At 40.9% G+C, this 22,888-nt stretch overlaps 1 protein-coding gene across 1 annotated transcript in view; it reads right to left on the reverse strand.

Moving 5' to 3' along the window:
* slc30a6 (solute carrier family 30 member 6) overlaps positions 1–22,888 on the reverse strand; it is a 72,151-nt gene that overhangs the window by 11,258 nt on the left and 38,005 nt on the right. Inside the window, 5 exon segments of the mRNA XM_020917007.2 lie at positions 3,612–3,660; positions 10,524–10,618; positions 14,888–14,923; positions 16,670–16,750; positions 22,333–22,398. Of these exon segments, the coding sequence (XP_020772666.2) occupies positions 3,612–3,660; positions 10,524–10,618; positions 14,888–14,923; positions 16,670–16,750; positions 22,333–22,398 (327 nt within the window).

Raw genomic sequence — 22,888 nt, forward strand, 5'->3', positions numbered from 1 at the left:
GGACGTCCTGTTCGTCTGAGCTCTCTCGACCAATCAGAGCGCAGGAACGCAGAGGAAGTCTCTGTGCTGTCGCCCCGAGTAACCGACCCCGCCTGACTGCTGACTCCGAGTGTATGTATGTGTGTGTGTGCGTACAGTGTGTGTGTTAGTGGCGAGTGTAGATGTGGGATTACACAGAGGATGTAATATTCATGAACAGACACAGTGCAGTCATCTTTGTCTCACATTTTCACGTCTATATAACATACACAGAAGCACAAACCCCAGTGTACTATTATCCAGAGATTCTATTAAAGGTGCACTGTGTAACTTTTCTGCTGCTGCATAACAAGTGCATAATCATACAGTGCAATCATGAACTGAAACAATAAAAACAGTATTTTAACAGTACAAATATGAGTGATGTTCAAATGGAGCTAGTGGTGCACAAAAGTGGGTCATTCCATCTGAACTATTCTGTGTGGTCAAATTTAACCCTGTTTTGAAAGCCAGACTGTTGGGAGGTCTGAGTTTTCAAACTAACAAGCATCTGTCTTGTGCATTTCCCTCTGATTCATTTCACATTTTACTGACAAAAACATTTTGTTAATAAGTTAGAAAATGTAACAGAATATATGATCCTCACATGAATACTTCAGACAAAAAAAAAATAAAATAAAATCTTAATATCGTAGCATGTTCAGCTCGTCGGCTGCTTAATTGGGTGAAACTCTGCCTCCCTCCTCTTCCTGAACAATTTAAACAGGATTATGTTATAACTAGGGGTGTACAAAAATATTGAAATATCAATATATCATATTGTTTAATGTGATGATACAGTATGAATATTGTGGACTGCTGTATTGATATTGCCAAGAGTATTTTTGGTATATTTTACTAAATGATTTTGTTACAGAGCTACCGTCTTGCTGCTTGTTTAAGTGGAAACTCGCTTATGCAACACATTTGACATTTTCACTGTTTTAATGATTAAAATTGAACTGTATCAAATTGATTTGAAATATATCGTACCAAACCGAAAATGCACTGTATCGAGATATGTATCGTGTTTCGTGGCCTATGTATCGAGGTATGTATCATATCGGCAACTTCTTAACGATACACAGCCCGAGTTTTAACTGACCTAAAATGACTTTATAAAACAAACAATTCCGCTGAGTGCCATGTTGAAGTGAGGTGCCCAGTGGGAGCTAACATGGCCGTAAACGTCATCATAACAAAGAGCTGTGCAGCTGTGGACCCCTCTGATGAATACAAGCACATCACACTATCGAGAAGCTTGTTTTTTTCCTATTTAAACCAAAATAACTACTTGACACTGCCAAACCCTATATATATATATATCATGGATTAAGAAAATAAAACTGAAGAAGGAAGAAAGTCCAGAGCAATGGGCAGTGAAAATGGTGTTGCAATGATGTGCAAAACGGTGTCTCGAAAGTAAGCGAAAATTGCTTAAACATGCACAAATCACTCCATAAACAACTTGGCGAGGATAAATGAGAAAAGAAAACAACTATAATATGGTTAAAAGCTTTGAAAAGTCCAAAGTTTAAACAAGGAACTGTGTTAAAATAAAGACTGACTCCAAACTAATGCCACACAGATAACTTTACTGCAGCCTCATGGCAAAGTGACTTGTGAAATACCTGAAGCCTGCATCACACAGAAGATCACAGATCACTTTCACTTTGGATTTGTGGTTTGTCAGAAAAACTGTTTTGCAAGATATTCAATTTATTTCGACACGACTGGTTTGAGAGCAAAGTCTCATCTTACACCACGAATATCCAATCCCACAATGCACTTGGCTCTGTGTGCGCTAAAGTTACTCTCACAGTATCACATCATGAGGGAAGTCACATCTGCAGATCTGCTACAGGCCACTGACCTACGACCTCTGAACCCAGAGCCAGAAGTGGAGAATGAGGAGGAGGAAGAGTGAGAGGAGAAGGACCAGAAGGAAAAGGAGGAGGAGGAGGGAGAGGAGGGGGAAGAAGAGGACCAGGAAGAAAAGGATTGGCAGTGGGGGAGATGGAGGAAGAAGAGCAGGAGGAAGAGGAGGAAGAAAAGGAGATGGAAGAGATGGAAGGGAGGAAAAGGTGGAGGAGGAAGAGTAGGAGGTAAAGGACCAGGAGTAAGAAGAGGAGGGACCAGTAGGAAGAGGAGTATGAGGAGAGAGGAGAGGAGGACCAGAAGGAGCAAGGGAAGAAAGAGGAAGAAGTTACAAGCACATATCTCCAGTCTTCACACTTAGCGCTGCACACACAACAGTTGAACTTCCAGTAACCAGAGTTGGGGACTTGCAAGTCATGACTCAAGTCAGACTTGAGTCACTATTTTTAGGAGTTGAGACTTGACTTGATAAAATGGACTAAGACTTGGGACTCGACTTCGACTTGAAGGTCAGTGATTTGGGACTTGATTTGGACTTGAGCCCTGTGCAGACTACATGACAAAATAACTTATTAAGCACTTTTAATCTTAATTCTTTCTGTTCTGTGACTGTAATGATTCACACTCAGATTATGTCAAGACGTTTAAAAAGGAAAAATGTGCATTTGTACAACTCTTATATAAATACTCATATAGAAATAAATAATGATTTTTTTAAGTACAATTTAGTTTAAAAGTCATATCAACGGCAAAAACCAAATTTATACTTTGATTTAAAGACTTGAAATGACTTGAAGCTCAAAGCAGATGACTTGGACTTGACTTGGACTTATGGGCCAGTGACTTGAGACTCAATTTGGACTCGACTTGGACTTACGGGCCAGTGACTTGAAACTCGACTTGGTTTTAACTTGGATTTATGGGCCAGTGACACCAGATTCAAATTGGACTTGACTTGGACTCGACATGAATTTATAGGCCAGTGACTCAAGACTCAATTTGGACTCGACTTGAACTCATGGACCGTGACTCGAGACTTGACTTGGACTTGCCTGAATTTGACTTGGGACTTGACTCGGACTTGAGGTCCAAGACCTTAGACTTATTTGAGATTCTCAAAACAACGACTTGGTCCCACCTCTGCCAGTAACACATCATGAGGGAAGTCACATCCACACATCTCCCACAGGCCACATGCTACTGACGACCACTGACCTATGACCCCTGAACCCACAAGTCCCCCGATTTCTAGTCCGCGAATTTGGTAAACTGATATCAAACCTGGTTCTGAGAAAGTGGATCAATATACCGAAATGCCAGGGCTAAGGGGGCGTGCAGGGGTGACCCGCGGTGAACTTTGACCTCTGCGGTAGGGGAGGGTCAGCGAGGGGAGGGGCTGCTGACAGAGGAGAGACAGGGCTGTGCAGTGTCAGTGAGTCTGTGTGTGTCGACTCAGGGTAAGTGGATCCTCACCGCAGATGTGCTGATGATCACAGCAAAGGAGAACGAGGGGAGGTGGAGGAGGAGGAGGAGAGAGAACGACAAAGAGGAGGAGAAGGAGGAGAGGCAGGAGAAGTAGGAGGGAGAAGAGGAAAAGGAGGAAGAAAACCATGAGGCAGAGGTAGAGGAGAAGAGAGGAGAGTAGAGAGAGTTGGTAGAGGAGGACAGGCAGGAAGGGGAGTAAGGAAGAGGAGGAAGAGAAGGAGAGCTCTTACCTTCTGCTCAGATCAGCCACGTGCTCCTGGAGCCAACTGCTGCTGGCCGCTGCGCACACACACACACACACACAAGAGTGTTATTTAGTATCAACACATGATCACAAGTTCAAGACATGTCAATAAACAGAATAAGAAACACAAGCAGAACTGTCAGTGTGTTCAGCTTTCAAAGTTAGGGTGACCAGATGAGATTGGCTCACATTCGGGATGGTGCGTTTGTGCGACCGCAGCTGGCGAGTTTTACTGTGGCTAAATCCAAATACAGCTTTGGTGTTAACTTCATCGCACAGTCAAGAGATCGATATGATTGTTGGAGGGTCACACAGTGGAACACAGAGGTCAGCTCAGCAGCAATTTTATTGTACATAGAATCATCCTGTTTCTTAAAAGATGAGACCAGTGTGTTGGTCTGTACTGTCGCGGTATAGGTACAGTGTAATTTGCTGCTAGCATGTATCTAACATCTGCCTCCCCTCTGTGAGAAATAGCTCTTCTCTCCTCTTCTTTGTTTCTCAACACCTTGAGAAACACTTTTCTACACACTTTACAGAACACTTTCATTTCATCGGCTGTGACAATCAGGTACTTCCACACCCACTTCTCCTGGTACCTGCACTGACACTTTTGCTTTTTAGCGGTGTGTTGGGGTTCCTGGTTCCACCAACCATGTCCAATGAATGAAAATGAACTTCTCATCAGTGCATATTTGCACCTAATGGTAGAACATCAAAAAATAGACAAAATAGACAGATTGTAGCTGGGGCTGCATGCAGCCACTTAGAAGCTGTCAGGGCTGTGTGTAGTCAACTCAACCTCTCTACCAACAGTTTTTCATGTTTATCAGAAATAGGGATGGGCATTCGATGAAATTTTCTTCGATCGATTATCGATTAATCATTAACGTTTTTATATTAAAATGATCATCATTATTATTACTATCTGCACTACTAATCTGCATAAATAAATTCAACTTTACGACATACAAACCGTAACAACTCTAGAGCCACATCAGCCCGTTTGACATTATAATGTGTTTAATTCTGTTTTGCGCAACTCTCACAGAAACAAAACTTAAAACCACATCGCTAATTTGCATAAACTAAGGGAAGATTTAAAAAAACAGCTCTTGTGTCGCTGATGCGGTCAATTTCTGTTGGATTAAAAGACATGACTCAGTGGAATACAGGTTAGTGTGACCAGATTTGCGTTTGTCAAAACCAGGACACCGTACGGGGGGGTGGGAGGTGGAGACTCGTCATCGACATTGCACTTCTCTCACCTGGTATATATATATGTTCCCGCTTTATACACTGTGCACATGGACTCACACTTGTCCCGAACACAACGGAAAGCGTGGAATTTCTTATACAAATCATCGTTAAATACGCATTTAAATACGCATTCGGTACGCTGCAGGCTGACCGAATGTTTCTGTTTAATGTTCCTTCTGAGCTACATGTACAGACCTGTTTGTCACGCTACACACAGCAACCTACATTCGGTTTGTTGATTAAAATGAACGTAATCGATGAAATTCTTAATGATCAATTATTGATTAATCGATTAATCATGCCCATCCCTAATCAGAAAATAACTATTCTTTTCGGGACATTTAGGGCCGGATTCGTGATTTGGGACAACAGCTTAGATTTCAGGAGTGTCCTGAATTTTTTGGGCCGTCTAGTCACTCTAGACAAAGTGGAGGCTGATTAAGGGCCATAGATTCAATTACATTACAGTGAACAGTTTAAATATATGTGAATTTATAACAGGTTAGAAAGAGAAACCAGACTTTTATTTATACTTAGATCATCAATAGGACACACTAAATATTTGAAATTGGCTTTATCATGATAAATTTCCAAACACTTGCAGTAAAAAATACTGCTAAGTATGGGCCTATTCACCTGGAAACATGAGGGCCAAGAACACTGAGTCTGAGGCCACATTTGGCCCCTGGGCCACAGTTGTCTGAATAATGAAACACCTCTCTTTTATTACACAGCTTATCCTCAAATCTTTAATAAAAGATACAGGACCAGGCTGAATAGAATTATACTGACATTAAAAACTTAAATATTTTAATCTGTCAAACAGGAACCAGGACAAAAAAAAACCCAGGCAAATCAGGATTAAATGAAGACTGACAATATCAATTAATAAATATGATTATATAAAGGTCATGATTTCATTGTAATTGAATAATAATTGTGAGATTTCACTGTCGTTTGTCACTGTTTTAATATTGGTGAAATTGCAAAATTGTAATTTCATATTTCATAAATCATATTTATTTTGACCCCCATTAGCTGTGGAAGCAGAGCTGCTCTTCCTAGAGTCACTGTCAAGCATCTTTAAACTGTCCAAAACATTAGGGGTTGGATAAGACAAAAGATCTCTTATTCAAAACAGTCGTACTAGAATGGAAACAAAACTATGAAATCAAATAAATAAAACACTGTGTCCAAAACTGTCAACTTATTTGTGAAATGTATATATTAGGAATTAGGTTAAAATATAATTTTGTGTTTTGACTCCTTGTGGAAATTGTATCTAGTCCCACTGAAAAAGTCTGTAACACTAAAATTAGACTTGGTGATATTTTCACTTGACACACAACACCTGTTTTCACTGACCCCGAACGAGGAAAAACTTTTCAGAGTAATATTTAGCATTTTGTGTTATGGACATGGCATCCTCGTAATATCGTAACACAGCCCTGAACGTGAGATGACGTTTTCGTGGCCAAATGAAATAGCCAATCGGAGGAGAACCATTCTAGCCAATCAGAGGCGAGGAAGACCGTACCTTCCCCTGCCATCCTACGATTTGCAAATTTGCTTCTTGGGGCTTGGCTGACCCTAATTTGACCTATAAAAGACTCATTAATATCTCAAAAACTAAAGCAGCACAAACGACAGAGTTATTAGACGTAGTTTTTGTGTAGGGCTTTAGTTTGATAAGGGTTTAAAATATTGGTGTCCAGGCTCCCCGTCCTCCCCGCGGCTCCTCTCTCCGCACACGGTGTATGTCTCAGTGTTGTACAATATTTGGTGACCCGTGCTGGAATGAAACCACCGAGAGAACAGACTTTCTTTTGGTTTTATAACAAAATCCTCCTCTGCCGCGCTCCGTATGTGAGTCTAACGCGCGAGGACGTGGGGGGTGCCCGCGGGCCGGGTGTCAAATGGGTCAAAGGCTCGCCGCGCCGCCGCTTTCCCTCAGACCTGTGTGTGTGTGTGTGTGTGTGTGCGTCTGTTTGTTTTGCTAGCAGGCTGAGTCAATCCAAACAAACATTTTAATGGACTGACTTATTTATGATGCGCTTGTGTGTGAGTGTGTGTGTGTGGGTGTGTGTGTGTGCGGTCAGGGGGGTGAGGGGGGCATGTTGGTGTGCCCGCCTGGCCCTGTTGGCACACTACATTACCGCTGTCTGGAACATGGTTGCGTAATGCACTTTTGGAGAGAGGGTGAGATGGAGAGATGGAGAGAGAGAGGGGGGGGGAGAAAGTGGAAGAGAGAGAGATAGAGGAGGTGGAGGGGCGGAGGAGGGAGGAAGAGAGCAGGAGAGGAGAGAGAGAGAGAGGATGGGAGACTGGGAAAAAAGAAAGAGGCAGAAAGAGAGAAAAACACAGAGAAAAAGAGGAAGAGAGAGCGAAACTGGTAAAAAGAAATAGAGAGGGAGTTAGAGACAAAAGAGAAAGTGAGTGAGGAAGAGAGAAAAAAGACAGGGAGAGAGAGAGAGAGGGGGAGAGAGAAAGTGGGAGAGAGAAGGAGGAGCTGGAGAGGGGGAGGAGGGAGGAAGAGAGCAGGAGAGAAGAAAGAGAAACTGGTAAAAAGAAATAGAGAGGGAGTTAGAGACAAAAGAGAGAAAGTGAGTGAGGGAGAGAGAAAAAAGACAGAGGGAGACTGAAAAAAAAAAGAGAGCGTGAGAGAGAGAGGAGCTGGAAGCAGGAGGAAGAGAGCATTAGAGAAGAGAGAGAGAGACTGGAAAAAAGAAAGAGAGGGAGCTGGAGAAAAAAAAGAGGGTGGGTGAGAAAAAGAGAAAAGACAGAGACAGAGGGGGAGAGAAACTAGAAAAAAGAGAGGGAGTTAGAGAAAAAGAGAGCGTGAGGAAGGAAGAGAGAAAAAGACAGAGAGAAAGAGGGAGAGAGATAAAGAAGGAGGGAGGGAGAAAGAGAGAGAAAGAGGGAGGGAGAAAGGGAGAAAGAGAGGGAAAGAGGGCAGGAGAGAGGGAGGGAGAGGGAGAAAGAGAGAGAAAGAGGGCAGGAGAGAGGGAGGGAGAAAGAGGGAGACAGAGAGAGAAAGAGGGCAGGACAGAGGGAGGAAGGGCAGGAGAGAGGGAGGGAGGAAGAAAGTGAGAGTAAGAGAGAAAAAGAGGGCAGGAGAGAGAGTGGGAGGGAAGGAGAAAGAGAGATAAAGAGAGAGAAAGAGGGCAGGAGAGAGGGAGGGAGAAAGTGAGAGTAAGAGAGAGAAAGAGGGCAGGAGAGAGGGAGAAAGAGAGAGAAAGAGGCAGAAGGGAGGAAGAAGAGAGAGAAGAGGGCAGGAGAGAGGAGAGGGAGGAGAAGAAGAGAGCGAAAGAGGGCAGGAGAGAGGGAGGGAGAAAGTGAGAGTAAGAGAGAGAAAGAGGGCGGGAGAGAGGGAGAAAGAGAGAAAGAGGGCAGGAGAGAGGGAGAAAGAGAGAAAAAGAGGGCAGGGGAGAGGGAGGGAAAAAGAGGGAGGCAGAGAGAGAAAGAGGGCAGGACAGAGGGAGGAAGGGCAGGAGAGAGGGAGGGAGAAAGTGAGAGTAAGAGAGAAAAAGAGGGCAGGAGAGACAGTGGGAGGGAAGGAGAAAGAGGGATAAAGAGAGAGAGAAAGAGGCAGGAGAGGGGAGGGAGAAAGTGAGAGTAAGAGAGAGAAAGAGGGCAGGAGAGAGGGAGAAAGAGAGAAAGAGGGCAGGAGAGAGGGAGAAAGAGAGAAAGAGGGCAGGAGAGAGGAGAAAGAGAGACAGAGAGAGAGGGAGAAAGAGAGAGAACGAGGGCAGGAGAGAGGGAGGGAGGAAGCGAGAGAGTGTAATGAGCGAGCAGGATGTGTGCTGTACCAAAAGCTAAGTGCCCGTGTGAGTCTCATCCCTCGCTCCTTCTCTCCTCCTTCCTCCCTCTCTCCTCTCCCCTCTGTTCCAAAATGTCAGATGTTAAGTGATGTTGAGACTGCACTGAACGCTACAGCAGACAGCCAAACACACACACACGCACACACGCACACACACACACACACACACACACCAGAGACAAGAGCACGGATCTCCAGCTCCGGGAGGGCTCGCACTATATTCACACACAGGAGAATACAAACACAACACAATAATGGATTTTTTTTTTGGAGCGCTATAATAACACTGACGAGATGGTTCCAGGTTTGATTCCCATGTCGTCTTTCTGGGTGGAGTTTGCATGTTCTCCCAGTGTCTGTGTGGGTTTCCCCCAAAACATACACAGTACACAATCCTCCAAATTTCTCTACGGGGACAATAAAGTGAACCTGAACCTTAAGACTGAGGCTGCCGACCTGCACAACCACCAACGCTCACTAAGAACTATCGGCTTCCATGATCTGGGTCCAACCGATATCCTATTTTGATCTATAAATTGGTGTAAAATGACGATTTACTGACCAATGTTTGCCCAAAATGTCTCATAATATTAAACTTGTATTTTTTCGAAGCTGTTCTGTAGTTACTTTAAATGATAATACCAGTTATAAAACACATTTGGATCATTTATACATTATGCTGTTTGTGTTTAAAGGAAATAAATCATATTTTCTGTCTCTGCCCTAACATCGGCTGATATCGGTGATCGGCAGATATCTAAAGACAAAGTATCGACAGCAATATCAGAACAGAAAAAGCTGTATCGGTGCATCTGAGTGTTGTACTTTTTGTGGTCTCGTGTCGGACTCAAACGCGTTTGATCTCGGTCTCGTCTCGGACTCATCTCGGTCTTTTCTCGGTCTTGAGGGCGCTTGGACTCAGTCTTGTCTCGTACTCGAGGTCTGACGCTCGTCGAGTGCGTTCATATCTCATTACAGCCGCTATTGTCGGCAACAAACTTGTACCAGTGTTTTTAAAAATCCTACCCAATTTATTCACAGCAGTTTTCTGTAAAGTGCCAGCGGAAGTTCTCTTAAAGAAGGGGTTTTCAAACTGTGGATGAGGGTCCAAAAAAAGAGGCGCGGTGTTTAAGTGCAGTAGAGTTTGCTCAGCTTATTTTAAGCCTAAATTAACATGAATCAGATAGAATGGAGATAGATTTATAGAAACACTGATATATGTGCCAAAAAAAATGTAAAATACAAATAAATGTAGAAAATTACAAAGATGGTCTCGATTTGATCTCGAGGGGCCGTGGTCTTGGTCTTGTCTCGGTCTCGGGACAGTGCGGTCTTGACCACAACACTAGTGCATCCCCACAAAGAACAATACAGTGAAGTCGACTAAAACTAGACTCACATCATGAATAAGAGAGCTGGTTTAGTGACACACATGAAGTCATGCCCTGTGTTTTCAGAGTGTTCACAGTGACTCAGAGGAGACAGTCCCTCAAACACACACCGTCTGAAACCCTCTGTAAGCCAGCATCACTCTCAGACATCGCACATAAAAAGTACTCATGTGCTTTTTATGAACTTCTGTCATCTTTGTAAATGCACTTTTGGATCAAATTAAATCAATTTGAACTCATTTACCTCCTAAACTAGCTTTTTTGATTTCTAGGAAACACACAGAAAATTAAGCAGATTTGGATTTTTTGTTGTTTCGTTGTTTTTGTTTTTAATAAAAAATAAAATCAAATAAAAGAGAATGTTTGACTGTACCATGTGCATGTATGTGTGCGCGTGACTCCCCCTGTCTGTGTAAAAGTGTATTACCTTCAGAGACGTAGGCAAACGGCTTGTTCCGGACCGACAGCAGCGTCAGCAGGTTAAAGAAGAGCGCCACAAACGTCCCCACCAACAGACGCCCCCTGCAGGCACACACAGAAACTACAGTCAGAAAACAACGTCCATACACTTAATATGCTTTATAACTGTCACGTATTTTTGACGCTCTGTTTCCCTTTGCTGTCAGAACATCTAACTGTTCCCAATCTAAGGCTGTGGCTCTTATATTAACTCAATTTTGTGCAACTGTAAAAAAAAGACATTGGCATTTTTATTTTGTAAAGCTAGCTCACTGGAGAAAAAAGGTTGGAGACTCCTGCTTTAGACAATACAACATGATTTTTGACATTAAATGGTACTACTTTCTTTCCTATTCCCATGTGGTCTTATATGTGTGTAATTCCTCAGTGGTCCAGGTAAGTTCCATAGCGCTCCATGGGTGTACACTTGTCTATGTGCGCTTATTCTAGCACCGTCACGTGACTCCTATAGCAACGGTACCTACGCCGCCATGACACTGGGCACACTATGCCATTGACTTCAGTAGCATCGGAGAAACATGGGCAGGTTTTGTTGTGTATTTGGTTGTTCTAGATGCTCTGAACGGGATTAAACAATTTGTTTCTTCACTGTTCCTCTGGAAATGACTCATCAGGAAATCAAACAAGGGAATTATCGGGAAAAAAATGGGGATTATGTCTAGAGAACATAAACCACGAAGAGATTTCCTATGGTACCATCAAGACACACTCACGTCATCAAGGTATTTGCTATTTAAATTGTTTCATAGTTTATTTAATGAGAGAAGCACATTTACTGAACTAAAATGTAAAAAGAAAACATTTGCAGTGTGAGTGGCAGTAGAAACTGTATCTTCCAGTGCACATATAAACATGTCACTCGTCGTAGGACCCATGTTTTCTTTATTGTCTTGTTTATCCACAACTATGTCTTCTAGAATGAATCTCTTTTTGTGAGTGGATCTTTCTAACGTTCACGAGGATCTTTTCATGGCCGATTCTTTCAAGGTTCGGCTCACAGACTCTTCGACTCGTGCTCCATGTTGATCACAGGAGCCCAGTGTGGGTTCGTTGAATCATAAACTAGTGCGGGTTTTCCTGGATAAATTAATGAAATTTTAGTTCAGTAAATGTGCTTCTTTTATTAAATAAGCTATGAAACTATTTAAATAGCAAATACCTTGATGAAACTTCGGGTGTCTTGATGGTAACATAGGAAATCTCTTTGCGGTTTATTTTTGCTAGCTATAATCCACGTCTTTTTTTTTGATAATTCCCTTGTTTGAGCTCCTGATGCTTAATTTCCAGAATAGTGAAGAAACGATTTGTTTTATCCCTTTCAGAGCGTCTAGAACAACTAAATACACAACAAAACCTGCCCATGTTTCTCCGATGCTACTGAAGTCAGTGACATAGCGTGCCCGGTGTCATGGCAGCGTAGCTACCGTTGCTATAGGGGTCATGTGACGGTGCCAAGCCTCTATACTTGTTCTGATACAGCTCAACGGAAAGGAACTTTTTAGTATTGATACCTGCTCAAATGATTTTCTAGTTATACTGGTTTTAGCACTGATTTGTACAGACCTGTGCATTGTCCAGCTCCTGGGCAACATACGGCCCTTTGTTTGACTCTGACCTCATGCATTAGAACTAAAGCTGCGTTGCTTTTATTTTAAAGGTGTTTTTTTAAATGACATTTTTTGTAAGACAGCCTCACTTTTTCATTTCTTTGTCATAACATTTACTCTTACCAGTCTGAGCAGCTCGTCAAAACAATGATATTTACTGCTTTTTATAAAGAAATACAATTAATATTATGCAGAACTGAGTTAAGGATTTTGGCCCTCCACAATATTTTCGGTTTCTCATGTGGCCCCATGGAAGAAATAATTGCCCACCCCTGGATTAGTATTTGGTTTTTGATACTTTTGACATCCCTATCTCAAAGTGATGACATAAGCTTCAGTTGGTTTTGTTCCATGTTTTAACTCGTGTTTTTGCTTGTCCCCTGTCCCCAACATAAACAGCTGTACCGAGCTCTAATCACAGAGGCGAATCCATTTAGGGGCTGACACAAATGAGTGAAAACAATCAGCGGGAGGCTAAAGGTGATTTGACCTTGAGTTGGAATAAACAAGATGAAAAACAGCAGCCCTCCAGCCCCAAAATACGGATTATCCACAGTCTGTTTGCCTGTCTGTGTGTGTGTGAGTGCCCGTCTGTGTGCCTGCAGCTCAGCGAGGGAACTCTGGAGGTTCTGAGCTTTCACATGAAGCATGTTCTGTCCATATACTGAGAAAGAGAAAAATTTGTATGTGTCCTCTATATGTATGTTAAAACTCTGGTAACACAGATGTATTTGTTTTAGTAGTATTTTTGTTTGTTTGTTTGCTTAAATCAGTAAGAGTGCATTTTATGAACAGTTCCTTTACAATTTACCAACAAATATGCAGGCTGGTTACAATAGTGTGCATTATGTAAATACTACTGTAAGTACATATGATTAGAGAACACCTACATAAGTATTTACTACAGCAGGTTATTAAAAGCTTTGCCATTTTCCTCATCAAATTCTTATTAAAATAAAGGATGGGCATTCTATTAAATTTTCTTAATCGATCGTCAGGAGAATTTATGATACATTTTTGATTAATCATTGTTTTTATATTAAAAGTATCATCATTATTATTACTATTACTAATCTGCATAAATAAACTCAACTTTACAATATATAAACCATAACCACTCTTTAGCCACATCAGCCGGTTTGAGATCATAATGAGTTTAATGCAGATTTGACACATTTGTTTAAGTTTTACAGAAACTTTAAACCACATGGCTCATTTGCATAAACTATAAGCTCTGAAAAAACAGTTCTTTCCTTGTGTGCTGATGCGGTTCAGCTTCTGTCGGACTAAAGGACACGAATCAGTGGAATATGAGTGTTCTCTCTGTGACAGAGGGTGATGATGATGATGAGTATGTTTTGTGTATGTGTCGCATTGGAGATGGTTCATGTTTTCAGAAATCAGACGTGTGCAGGTTTACTGCAGCTCTTTATTCAACATCATTTCACTCACTTTATTTATGTTGGTCACTTTATTTATTTTGGCTACTCTTGTGATGAAAAGGCTGAAAAGTGTTTGTCTCTGATGCATGTGACTCAACTTTATGTTACAGTAACCAGGATACTGTGTAAACATGCACCACGACGAAACCGGGATACTCAAAAAACCCGATCATACCGGAGACACTGATGTGCTACACTGATCTTCAAGGAGGTGTGTCAGAGCCCAAACGTGAGACTGTGAGGCCGCAACTCCAGTGTTTGTGTCAGACGCAGTCTCGTCTCCTTACTCTACTCACAGCAGCCTACATTTGGTTTGTCAATTAAAAATGAACATGATCAACAAAATTCTTAATGATCAATTATCGATTGGTCAACTAATCATACCCATCCCTAATTAAAATCATCAAATGTTTGGTGTAAAATAAACCTTGCCCTGTGCAGCTTTTCTGGTGGTGGGTCTCCTCCCTATTTGTCTCCATGGAGATGTTATTGCTTTGCCTGAAATGTTCCATGGTATGACATTAAACATTTCCATCTAGTATTTATTTATTACAGGTGTTTCTGCTGCTCAAAAATATAATCATTCCTTTTGTGAATAGGGGCGATTCTGCACAGATCTGAACTGTAATGTAGCGTAGAGCTGTAACCTGCTTCTCTCCCTTTATGATAGGTTTAATCTATACTATGGAACATTCTAGACAAAGCAATAACATTTCCATGGAAACAAGCAGATGGTGGGTCCCTCCACTAGAAATGTTATGCTGTTATGCTTTGAAACTCTAAAAAATAATAGCTCTGGGATTTTTCTTTTGTTTTATCAGCATCAGGTAAATGTCAGCTTGAGTTTACTGTTTAGTGGAATTGTCCCTCTAGGGCTGCCGTAGAATTCAAATAGAAACTTAGTAGCTTTATATTTCACCAGAATTCTCAGCTTGGTTTTAAACTTGGTCCTTGTGTGGTTAAGTTAATTAGCGCAGTCTTTTGATACAGTTCTAGATTTTAAAGTTCTCCAAATGTACTACTGGGTTCATCATAAAACTCCAAATATTTGAACTCTAAAATGAATAAAATGGAAAACTTGTCTGAAAATGTCACTTATGCTCCCAAAAGTGGCATAAACGATTCGGTCAATATTTGTAAGTGGCAGTATGGATCTGTGAGAGAGGGCTGACCCAAATATTGTCGTCTCCCTGACAACAGCTGGCAGTGTGTGCGCGTGTGTGTGAGAGTAGTGTGTGTAGTGTGTCGGTGTATGTACTCACGTATGGACCTCGGGCTGCTCCATGAAGCGCTCCACACTGCAAACACAAATACAGTCAACAATAACAACAACAACAGGCCTGGTGGGACTCACACTCTCACCTCAGCTGCTCACGGTACACACACACACACACGCGCATGCATACACAGACACACACAGGGAGCACACTCACAACAAGCAGAGGCCCGCATCCATTCATGCAGCAAAGATGACATAAAAGGGTTTATATCTATCTATCTTTTTTTTGTTTTGAAATAATAGCCTATCGTCTGTGTCCAGTGTATAGAGGAGTTCTGGTGAACAACATGGCTGCTACGTAGTGTGATGTCATGATTTCCAGTCAGGAAAAAAAATTTAAATTTTAAACTGGGAGAAAATGTATAAAAGTTTTAGTAAAATCTTAACTGTGCTTTAGTAAAATGAGTAGTCCAACCCAGTCTGATGGTGCGTTGGATTATCCATACGACTTGGAGGTCCAAGGACATTGTCTGGCAACACGCCCCTTTTCCTTGGACGGCGGAAATCGGAACTCAGAAGAACTCAGAGGAGACCGAGCAAGGATTGCAAAATAGAATCCACTGGCTACACCCAGTGTAACTTTTAAGTATGAAGTGTTTTCATTGTGTTTGGATGCTTTGGTGGTTTAAATGAGAATTTCAGTCACTCGAGTCACTGCAATACCTTACTGTGTCTGTATTACTGCCTATGGGTGTGGTATGTGTCGGTGTTATGGTAGTCGGTGTTGTGGTGAGGCCAATATTGAACACAGACTTGTTTTAAATGGGTGTTACTAAGGGTCGCTAACAGAAAATAAACACAACAATAACAGCTTTCTGGTTGGTGTTTTTCTCCAAGTTGGACATGCGAAACATAATAAAACGTTTGAAGCGAGGCCGTGACGTCATATCTGAGACCTGAGTAGGAGACAGATGGATAATCGAACGCACAATAAGTCCAGACTGTTTTTAAGAGGCGTGAAAGAGCGACCAATAGGAAGAGAGAATAGTGGGCTGGTAGCTCATCACAGGGTCGTGTTCTATATAGTACTGTTACTTCACTCACTCCTACTACTCCTACTACACACTCTACTACACACACTACTACTAAAACACATGTGCAATCACAGCACACTGACTGTTTGACCTGTAGGTGAGAAGCCCCCCTCCCATCCTTTTACCAAGAAGTGACCGCAGGACAACCCCACACCACAGCCTCCAGCTCTCTGTGTGTTTGTGTATGTGTGTGTGTGCCTGTGTTTGTGTGTGCATGTATGTTTGTGTGTGTCTGCATGATGGACAGGCTGAGACACTGCCTTTCCCACAGTCACTCCCCTTTAAGCGCGGAGGCGTCAGCGCCCCTTTAAGTGGCCCGGATGGCCGCAGACAGGGCTGTTCACAGATTGTAGTGGACGGACACATAAACAGGCAGGTGTTGGTAAAGAGACTTTCCTGGAGAACTCAGCTCAAACTCATTCTTAGAAAACAAGTGAGACGTGCGTCGAGGAGCAAACTTATTCTATTGATACTTTGCAGCTGACTGGGTATGATGCTAACAGCAGGCACTGCTCTGTCTGAAGCTCTATTAGACTTTAACCTGAGCTTTGTTTTAACGCAGTCTGAACTGATTTTTACTGTTAATGTTATTCTGTTTTCTCAAATAACATTAGCCAACAGTTTTTCAGTTCGTCACTCTCACCTTTCAGTCACTCTCAAGTCAAGTCAAGTTTTTTTTTTTTTTTTTTTTAATGATGTTAAACAGAAGTGATTAAAAGTCTGTGGCTCACCTCTCCTTTAGAATGAACATCGCCCCCAGCTGGACCAGCACTGTGGAGGCAAACACAGCCAGGACCTCCAGACGCTCGAACCTGAAAGCACACAATAACACAGGCTCAAGAGACACAGACAGACTTCTGATTTGCCTACATTAAATGAGAACAAAATAGTTTTAGTCTAAAAAGTTTACTTTACAGAGATAACAAAAGATAACAAAACAATACATAGACAATATCAGCCTAATATTGATTGACCAAAATATTGCTATAGGTCTAAAACTTCCATATCAGTGCATCTCTGATTTATAGTGATGTTGAGAAACTGTAATTTTAGTTTTGATCGGTTGTTTTTATGCCCTTTTTGATTAAATTTTAAATATAATATATATATATATATATATATATATATATATATATATATATATATATATATATATATATATAAATACTGACTACAATATTCTAACTCTTTGCATATGTCCAAAACAATCATTATAGTATTATCTGTTTTACTATGTATACCTTCTTTAAAGAACTGCTAAACAAATCCAAGAATCGTGTGTGTTTCAGAGCATGGCAAAGGTCTAAACTAACAGTAAAACAAATACCTTCTTTGTTTTGTGAAATATAGTATATTTTAGGTGTGTAATGATATCCAAGTCTCACGATACGATATCGTCACAGTATGAACCTCAAGGTACGATATTTATTGCGATATCGTGGGAAAGCTAATGATATGATGGGGAGGCTCACGATTAGGGAATGTAACAATATCCAAATCTCTCTGTACTATACTTTCATGATATACATCTCACGGTACAATATTTATTGTGATATTTTGTGAAGCCCTTGACAAGACTTAATCCAAAGAACTAAGACTTAAAAGTGTTAGAACTGTAATTTTTTAAGCTGATGCACCATAACTCTTTATTTAAGCAAAGACACTTGAGATTCAATATATTGTTATGGTCCATGATATTATTGTAAGAACTTTGACGATACGATATCACGATATTTCGGTTATTGTTACTCCTCTAGTATATTATGTTGTTTCTAATGATCGTTCTTTTACTTCAATTATTTTGAGCAGCCCTAAAACAAAAATCAGATTTTCAAGTGCCTTTGTATTACCCCATACGACCTTTTAAACTCTTTTGCTTCCACCTTTGACCTTCCAGGAAAAGTGCTTATCCAACACATTTAGCTCCCGCACAAACATGTTAGCCAGAGATAGATTGTTTACGTTTAGGACTGTAGGGACGCGCTGGTGGACGGTGGGCGGTGTTTCTAACCCCATGGCCTGACACAGGGGTCACGGGATCACGGGGTCAGCGGTGTTAGCGTGTTAGCGGCTCACTGCTCATATAGAGGTTAGGCCTGATGTGTGCCATCAGTGATCTGATGGAGCACATGATGCTGTGTGCAGAGCTCCAGTGCACTGTGGATTAGTGCTAATGAGATGTGCACACGCCATGCACTCTATAGGGACGCACTGCCACCTGTTAGACACTCTGAGCACTACTGTCCACATGGCTGCATGGTTTCGCTAAGTTACATGTCAGAGCTGTGGAGGGGAGACCAGCTCACCATAAGGCATGTTTTAAAGCTTCTTTAGCAATAAAAACACATCAAATTAAATAAATGAAATAAAATAAACAGTGTGGAAGATCCCAGGCAAAGCAATAACATCTCCATGGAGACAAGCAGGAGGTGGACCTTTAGAAAAGTTATAGTGCACTCTGACATATTGCATTTTTGCTATATAGTTATAATCTATGACACCTGTGCATCATTATGTTAGATTTTGGACATTTTAAAATAGGAATATTGATTTTAAATGACTTAATAAATAAGTCCATTGAATTATGTAGCTACCCTGGTTTTCTTTGCCAAAAAGGAATTCAAGCTCCGTACTGAGGATCATGTATGCCAATATTTATTCTCAATAATCTTCCACTCCATCAACACACTGAACACTCTGAAAACTAAAATAAGGACAGACAGAGAAAATGTCTCAGCTTTACATAAATACCTTTAAATAAATGGAGAATTGAAAACAATATTTACTGTGTTGGCCAATACATCACCAGCGTTAGCTTAAGTAGCGTTTCTTTAAGTTTGATGTCTTTTTCTTTACACCTTTTTCTGTGTCTCTCTATCATCTTTTTCTCTCTTTCACGACTACTATGTTCTCACTGTTTACTTCCGGGGCAAGGTAAAAGGTCACATAACTCAAAGGTAAATATTTTTACAAATAAAATATAAATATAATAACTATGGTGTTCTGACACATCTTAATATTTGAACAAATAAAATTATGATTTTCTGTCTTATTATTACCATGAAAACAAATATACTAACATTATCATCAGCTACAAATTGAATAGAATCTATTCACGCTTACGTCACAAACCAGGAAAATTTTTTAAATGGTCCAGTTTTCTTCATCTCCATGTCATTGTTGTGTTCCGTTATGTTCGGCTAATCAACAATTCCAACAATTCCTCAGTTTTCATCATTTCCCCACTGACACAACTCCGAGTGCACTGGGTTCATGTGATTAGAAGAGATGAGGCCACAAATTCCAGATGATTCCAAACAGCACATACATATGCAGTCTTTATTTTACCGCTGATTACATTTACTTCAGTGGGTTTGATCACAGTCAGTCGGCGAGCCCAGTGTCAGAGAACTACACCAGAAGTTGTCACTGCATGTTTCCAAATGTCTTCCTGGTTTGTGACATAAACATGAATAGAGCCTACCGAAGTGGATAATAGTAATCACAACAAAACGTTGCAGATTATGATAGCGACCAACCAATTTTTGTTTATTTGCACCAACATGACAGCACAACACTGCCAAATCCTACGCATAGCACAGATTAGGAAAGTAAATTGGAGAACAAAGTAAGTAAGTAAAGTAAGAAAAAGGGGGTAGATTAGAGCAATGGCGTCTTGAATACAGGAGAGTAAAGATTACTCAAATATGCACGAATGACACTAAATACAACTTTGAGAGGCTAAATGAGAAGGGAAACAACTCTAACGAGGTTAAAAGCTCTGAAAAGTCATGTTACATAATAGATTAAATTAATTTCTAAATTTAAAACCACATGAATGTTGGAACAGTTTGTGATGGTTGCCGTGATAATTCGTCTAAATCCCTGGTGTTACAGAGAGTTTATTGGGGCACACTCGCTCCACTGATCTCATTGGCCTGCTCCGGTCTGTTCTATACGTTCAACAGATGACAGCTCACAAACACACGGGGTTTTCTGGCCAACTGAAGCTAAACAAGAGATTTGTACTGGCTCATCGCAGCTCCACGCCTCAGGGTCAGAGATCAAACACAAATACACTGTTGGCCAGTTGTGTCCCTCTCAGCGCTCAGGGAGGAGGCCCGCCCCCGCACACGACTCCACGCAGTCTGGACGGTGCTACAATTCCTCAAAAGTTCAAACATTCTGAGACTTTCCGGGCCAACTATGAGCAGTAAATAGTCTTATTACAACAATTCATGAATCCAACCAGAATATCGCCTGAATCAATATTTGGAAGCCGATATCCGATCCAGCAGATTTTTCAGGATTGACGCTGATATCTGATAGCAGCATAGGATTGGTGCATCCCCAGTTTGGAATTCACTTTTTAGAATCCGTGCAAACTCTTATACCACCACCCATCAAAAAATAAAACTAAAAGATTCTGAATTAGAAATGGTTTTAAATAAAAATATGTATATTTACTTGCTAGATAGAATTCTTGGGTTTCAGTCACAAAAATTCTCAGACAAAGCAAAAATGTTTTCATGGAGGCAAGAAAGTTCTCTCAACAGAAGTTTTATTTGTGATGTGGTTATGATGATCTGCGTTTTCCCATCTGCATTTTCTGATCTCTGTTTTTTGTTCTGAGTTTTTTTATCTGCGTTTTCTAGATCTGCATTTTTCAATCTGCATTTTACCATCTCTATATTCCCACCTGCGTTTTCACATCTGAATTTTCCAATCTGCCTTTTCCTGATCTGTTTTCCCGATCTGTCTTTTTCAATCTGCGTTTTCCCATCTGCATTTTCCCGATCTGCGCTTTCCCGATCTGTATATTCCCATCTGCATTTTGTTTTCCGATCTGCATTTTCTATCTGCGTTCTCGATCCCGATCTGCATTTTCCCGATCTGTGTTTTCCCGTGCAACTCAAATCACATGTCAATCTGGAGTGAGTCAGGTTACTTTTAAAGAGGTCTAATCATTTGAAATTCTATGAAATTCAAGAAAAAAACATTTGCGGTGTTTAGACTGTACAATGTGATGATGTCATACTCCCAGATGGGAGCAAGAGCCAGATTTTCCCTATTGATTACATTGTACTTTCCTATCAAATATCAAAAGGGCAAATGTACAAATGACTGATTAGACCCCAGAACTCACTGTATTACAACAGAAATACACATTCTAACTAGGCATGGGCATTCAATTAAATTTTCTTAATCGATCATCAGGGGAATTAACGATCGATTTTTGATTTGAATCATTAACGTTTTTATATTAAAATTATCATCATTATTTTTACTATTACTAATCTGCATAAATAAACTCAACTTTACAACATATAAACCATAACCACTCTAGAACCACATCAGCGCGTTTGACATTATAATGTGTTTAATATAGCTTTGCGCAAGTCTCACAGAAACCAAACTTAAAACTGCATGGCTAATTTGCATAAACTAAGTGAAGAAAAAAACTGCTTTTGTGCGCTGATGCGGTTCAGCTTCTGTCGGACTAAAGGACACGACTCAGTGGAATATAAGTGTTCTTTCTGTGACAGAGGGATGTTGATGAAGATGATGGTGAGTCTGTTCTGTGCATATATCGCGTTGTAGATGATTAATTTTTTAGAGATCCTACGTTGATTTAGCGCAGCTCTGTATGTTGCAGTCACCGGGATTCTGCGTAAACATGCACCATGACAAAACCAGGACACTGATGTGCATGTAAACACATTCACTGAGTGGTACAGTGATCTCAAAGGAGGTGCCAGAGCCGAAAGGTGGGACTGTGAGGCGCATCTCAAGTGTTTGCGCTGTCAGACGCAGCCTTGTCGCTACGCACAGCAACCTACATTTGGTTTGTCGATTTAAAATGAACGTGATCGATGAAATTCTTAATGATCAAGTATCAACTAGAAAAGCAGAAATTCCCCCATTTTTTATATAAATTGCGATAAAATCAGTCTTGTGGATCAGATCCGGATAATCCCATTGTCCATCCCTGAGTCACATTTCATGACTAATCTATGCCCCATTTCCACTAATTTTTCTAATTTCCAATAAATTTCAAAATTTAAGAAAGTCCAGCTACCAAACAGAGTGACCTATACAGTGTTTTGATGTCATGTGAAATAAAGCAATAGCGTTTCCATGGATACAAGGAGGCGGCCCCACTGTCAGAAAAGCTACAAAGTGTCCCTTTAACTGACTTGGCTTATTCTAAATACATACATCTAATGTGAAATGTGAAAGTTGCTGTGATTTTACGAGAAAATTGTACATAAAAAAATAATTAACAAACAAAAAAGTTCTAGAAGAAGAAGAAGTGATAGATTTCTCCAGCAGCTTGGCCATTCGAGGACAGCCGAGATGTTTCCCCCATGTCCCGCTGTGACAGAACACTCACCCGAAGGAGTAGACCTGACTGGGCTTCTTCATGGACACCCAGGAGCTGATGAGACAGGTGATCAAACTGTGGGGCGCGGACGCAGGTGTGGACGGGGCCACGGCAGGTGCAGACGGGGTGCAGACAGGAGCAGACAGGGGCAGATGGACAGGGGGAGAGAGAGGAGGAGATCCGTGAGTGACACTGAGCCATCAGCAACGCAAACACCACGAGGTCAGCTACAGGTCAACGCTCTGGTCACACAGTCAAGGAAATCTACGTGTACTATACTCTTATGTACTCAATTACCATATGTTATTAGGTTTGTATAAATAAATAAATATAACTGATTCTCAGAAAACAATCAATACTAAAAATAATATTCAAACGATACTGGAAAAAAAAAAATTGGATAAAATATAAAGGGCCCAAATTATGTTCTAATCTTGTTTCTTCATCACAAACAGACCTGGAGTTGTGTTTTATTTCATTCACACATGTTGAACACACAAACCCTGCAGATTTAGGCCAAGTACTTCTTTGAAACAGTGATGTAATGTAATAGAGGAAGTGCTCC

This window comes from Boleophthalmus pectinirostris, unplaced genomic scaffold, assembly GCF_026225935.1.
Source record: "Boleophthalmus pectinirostris isolate CB_2022bp ecotype Guang Dong unplaced genomic scaffold, ASM2622593v1 HiC_scaffold_5, whole genome shotgun sequence".
NCBI lineage: Eukaryota > Metazoa > Chordata > Actinopteri > Gobiiformes > Gobiidae > Boleophthalmus > Boleophthalmus pectinirostris.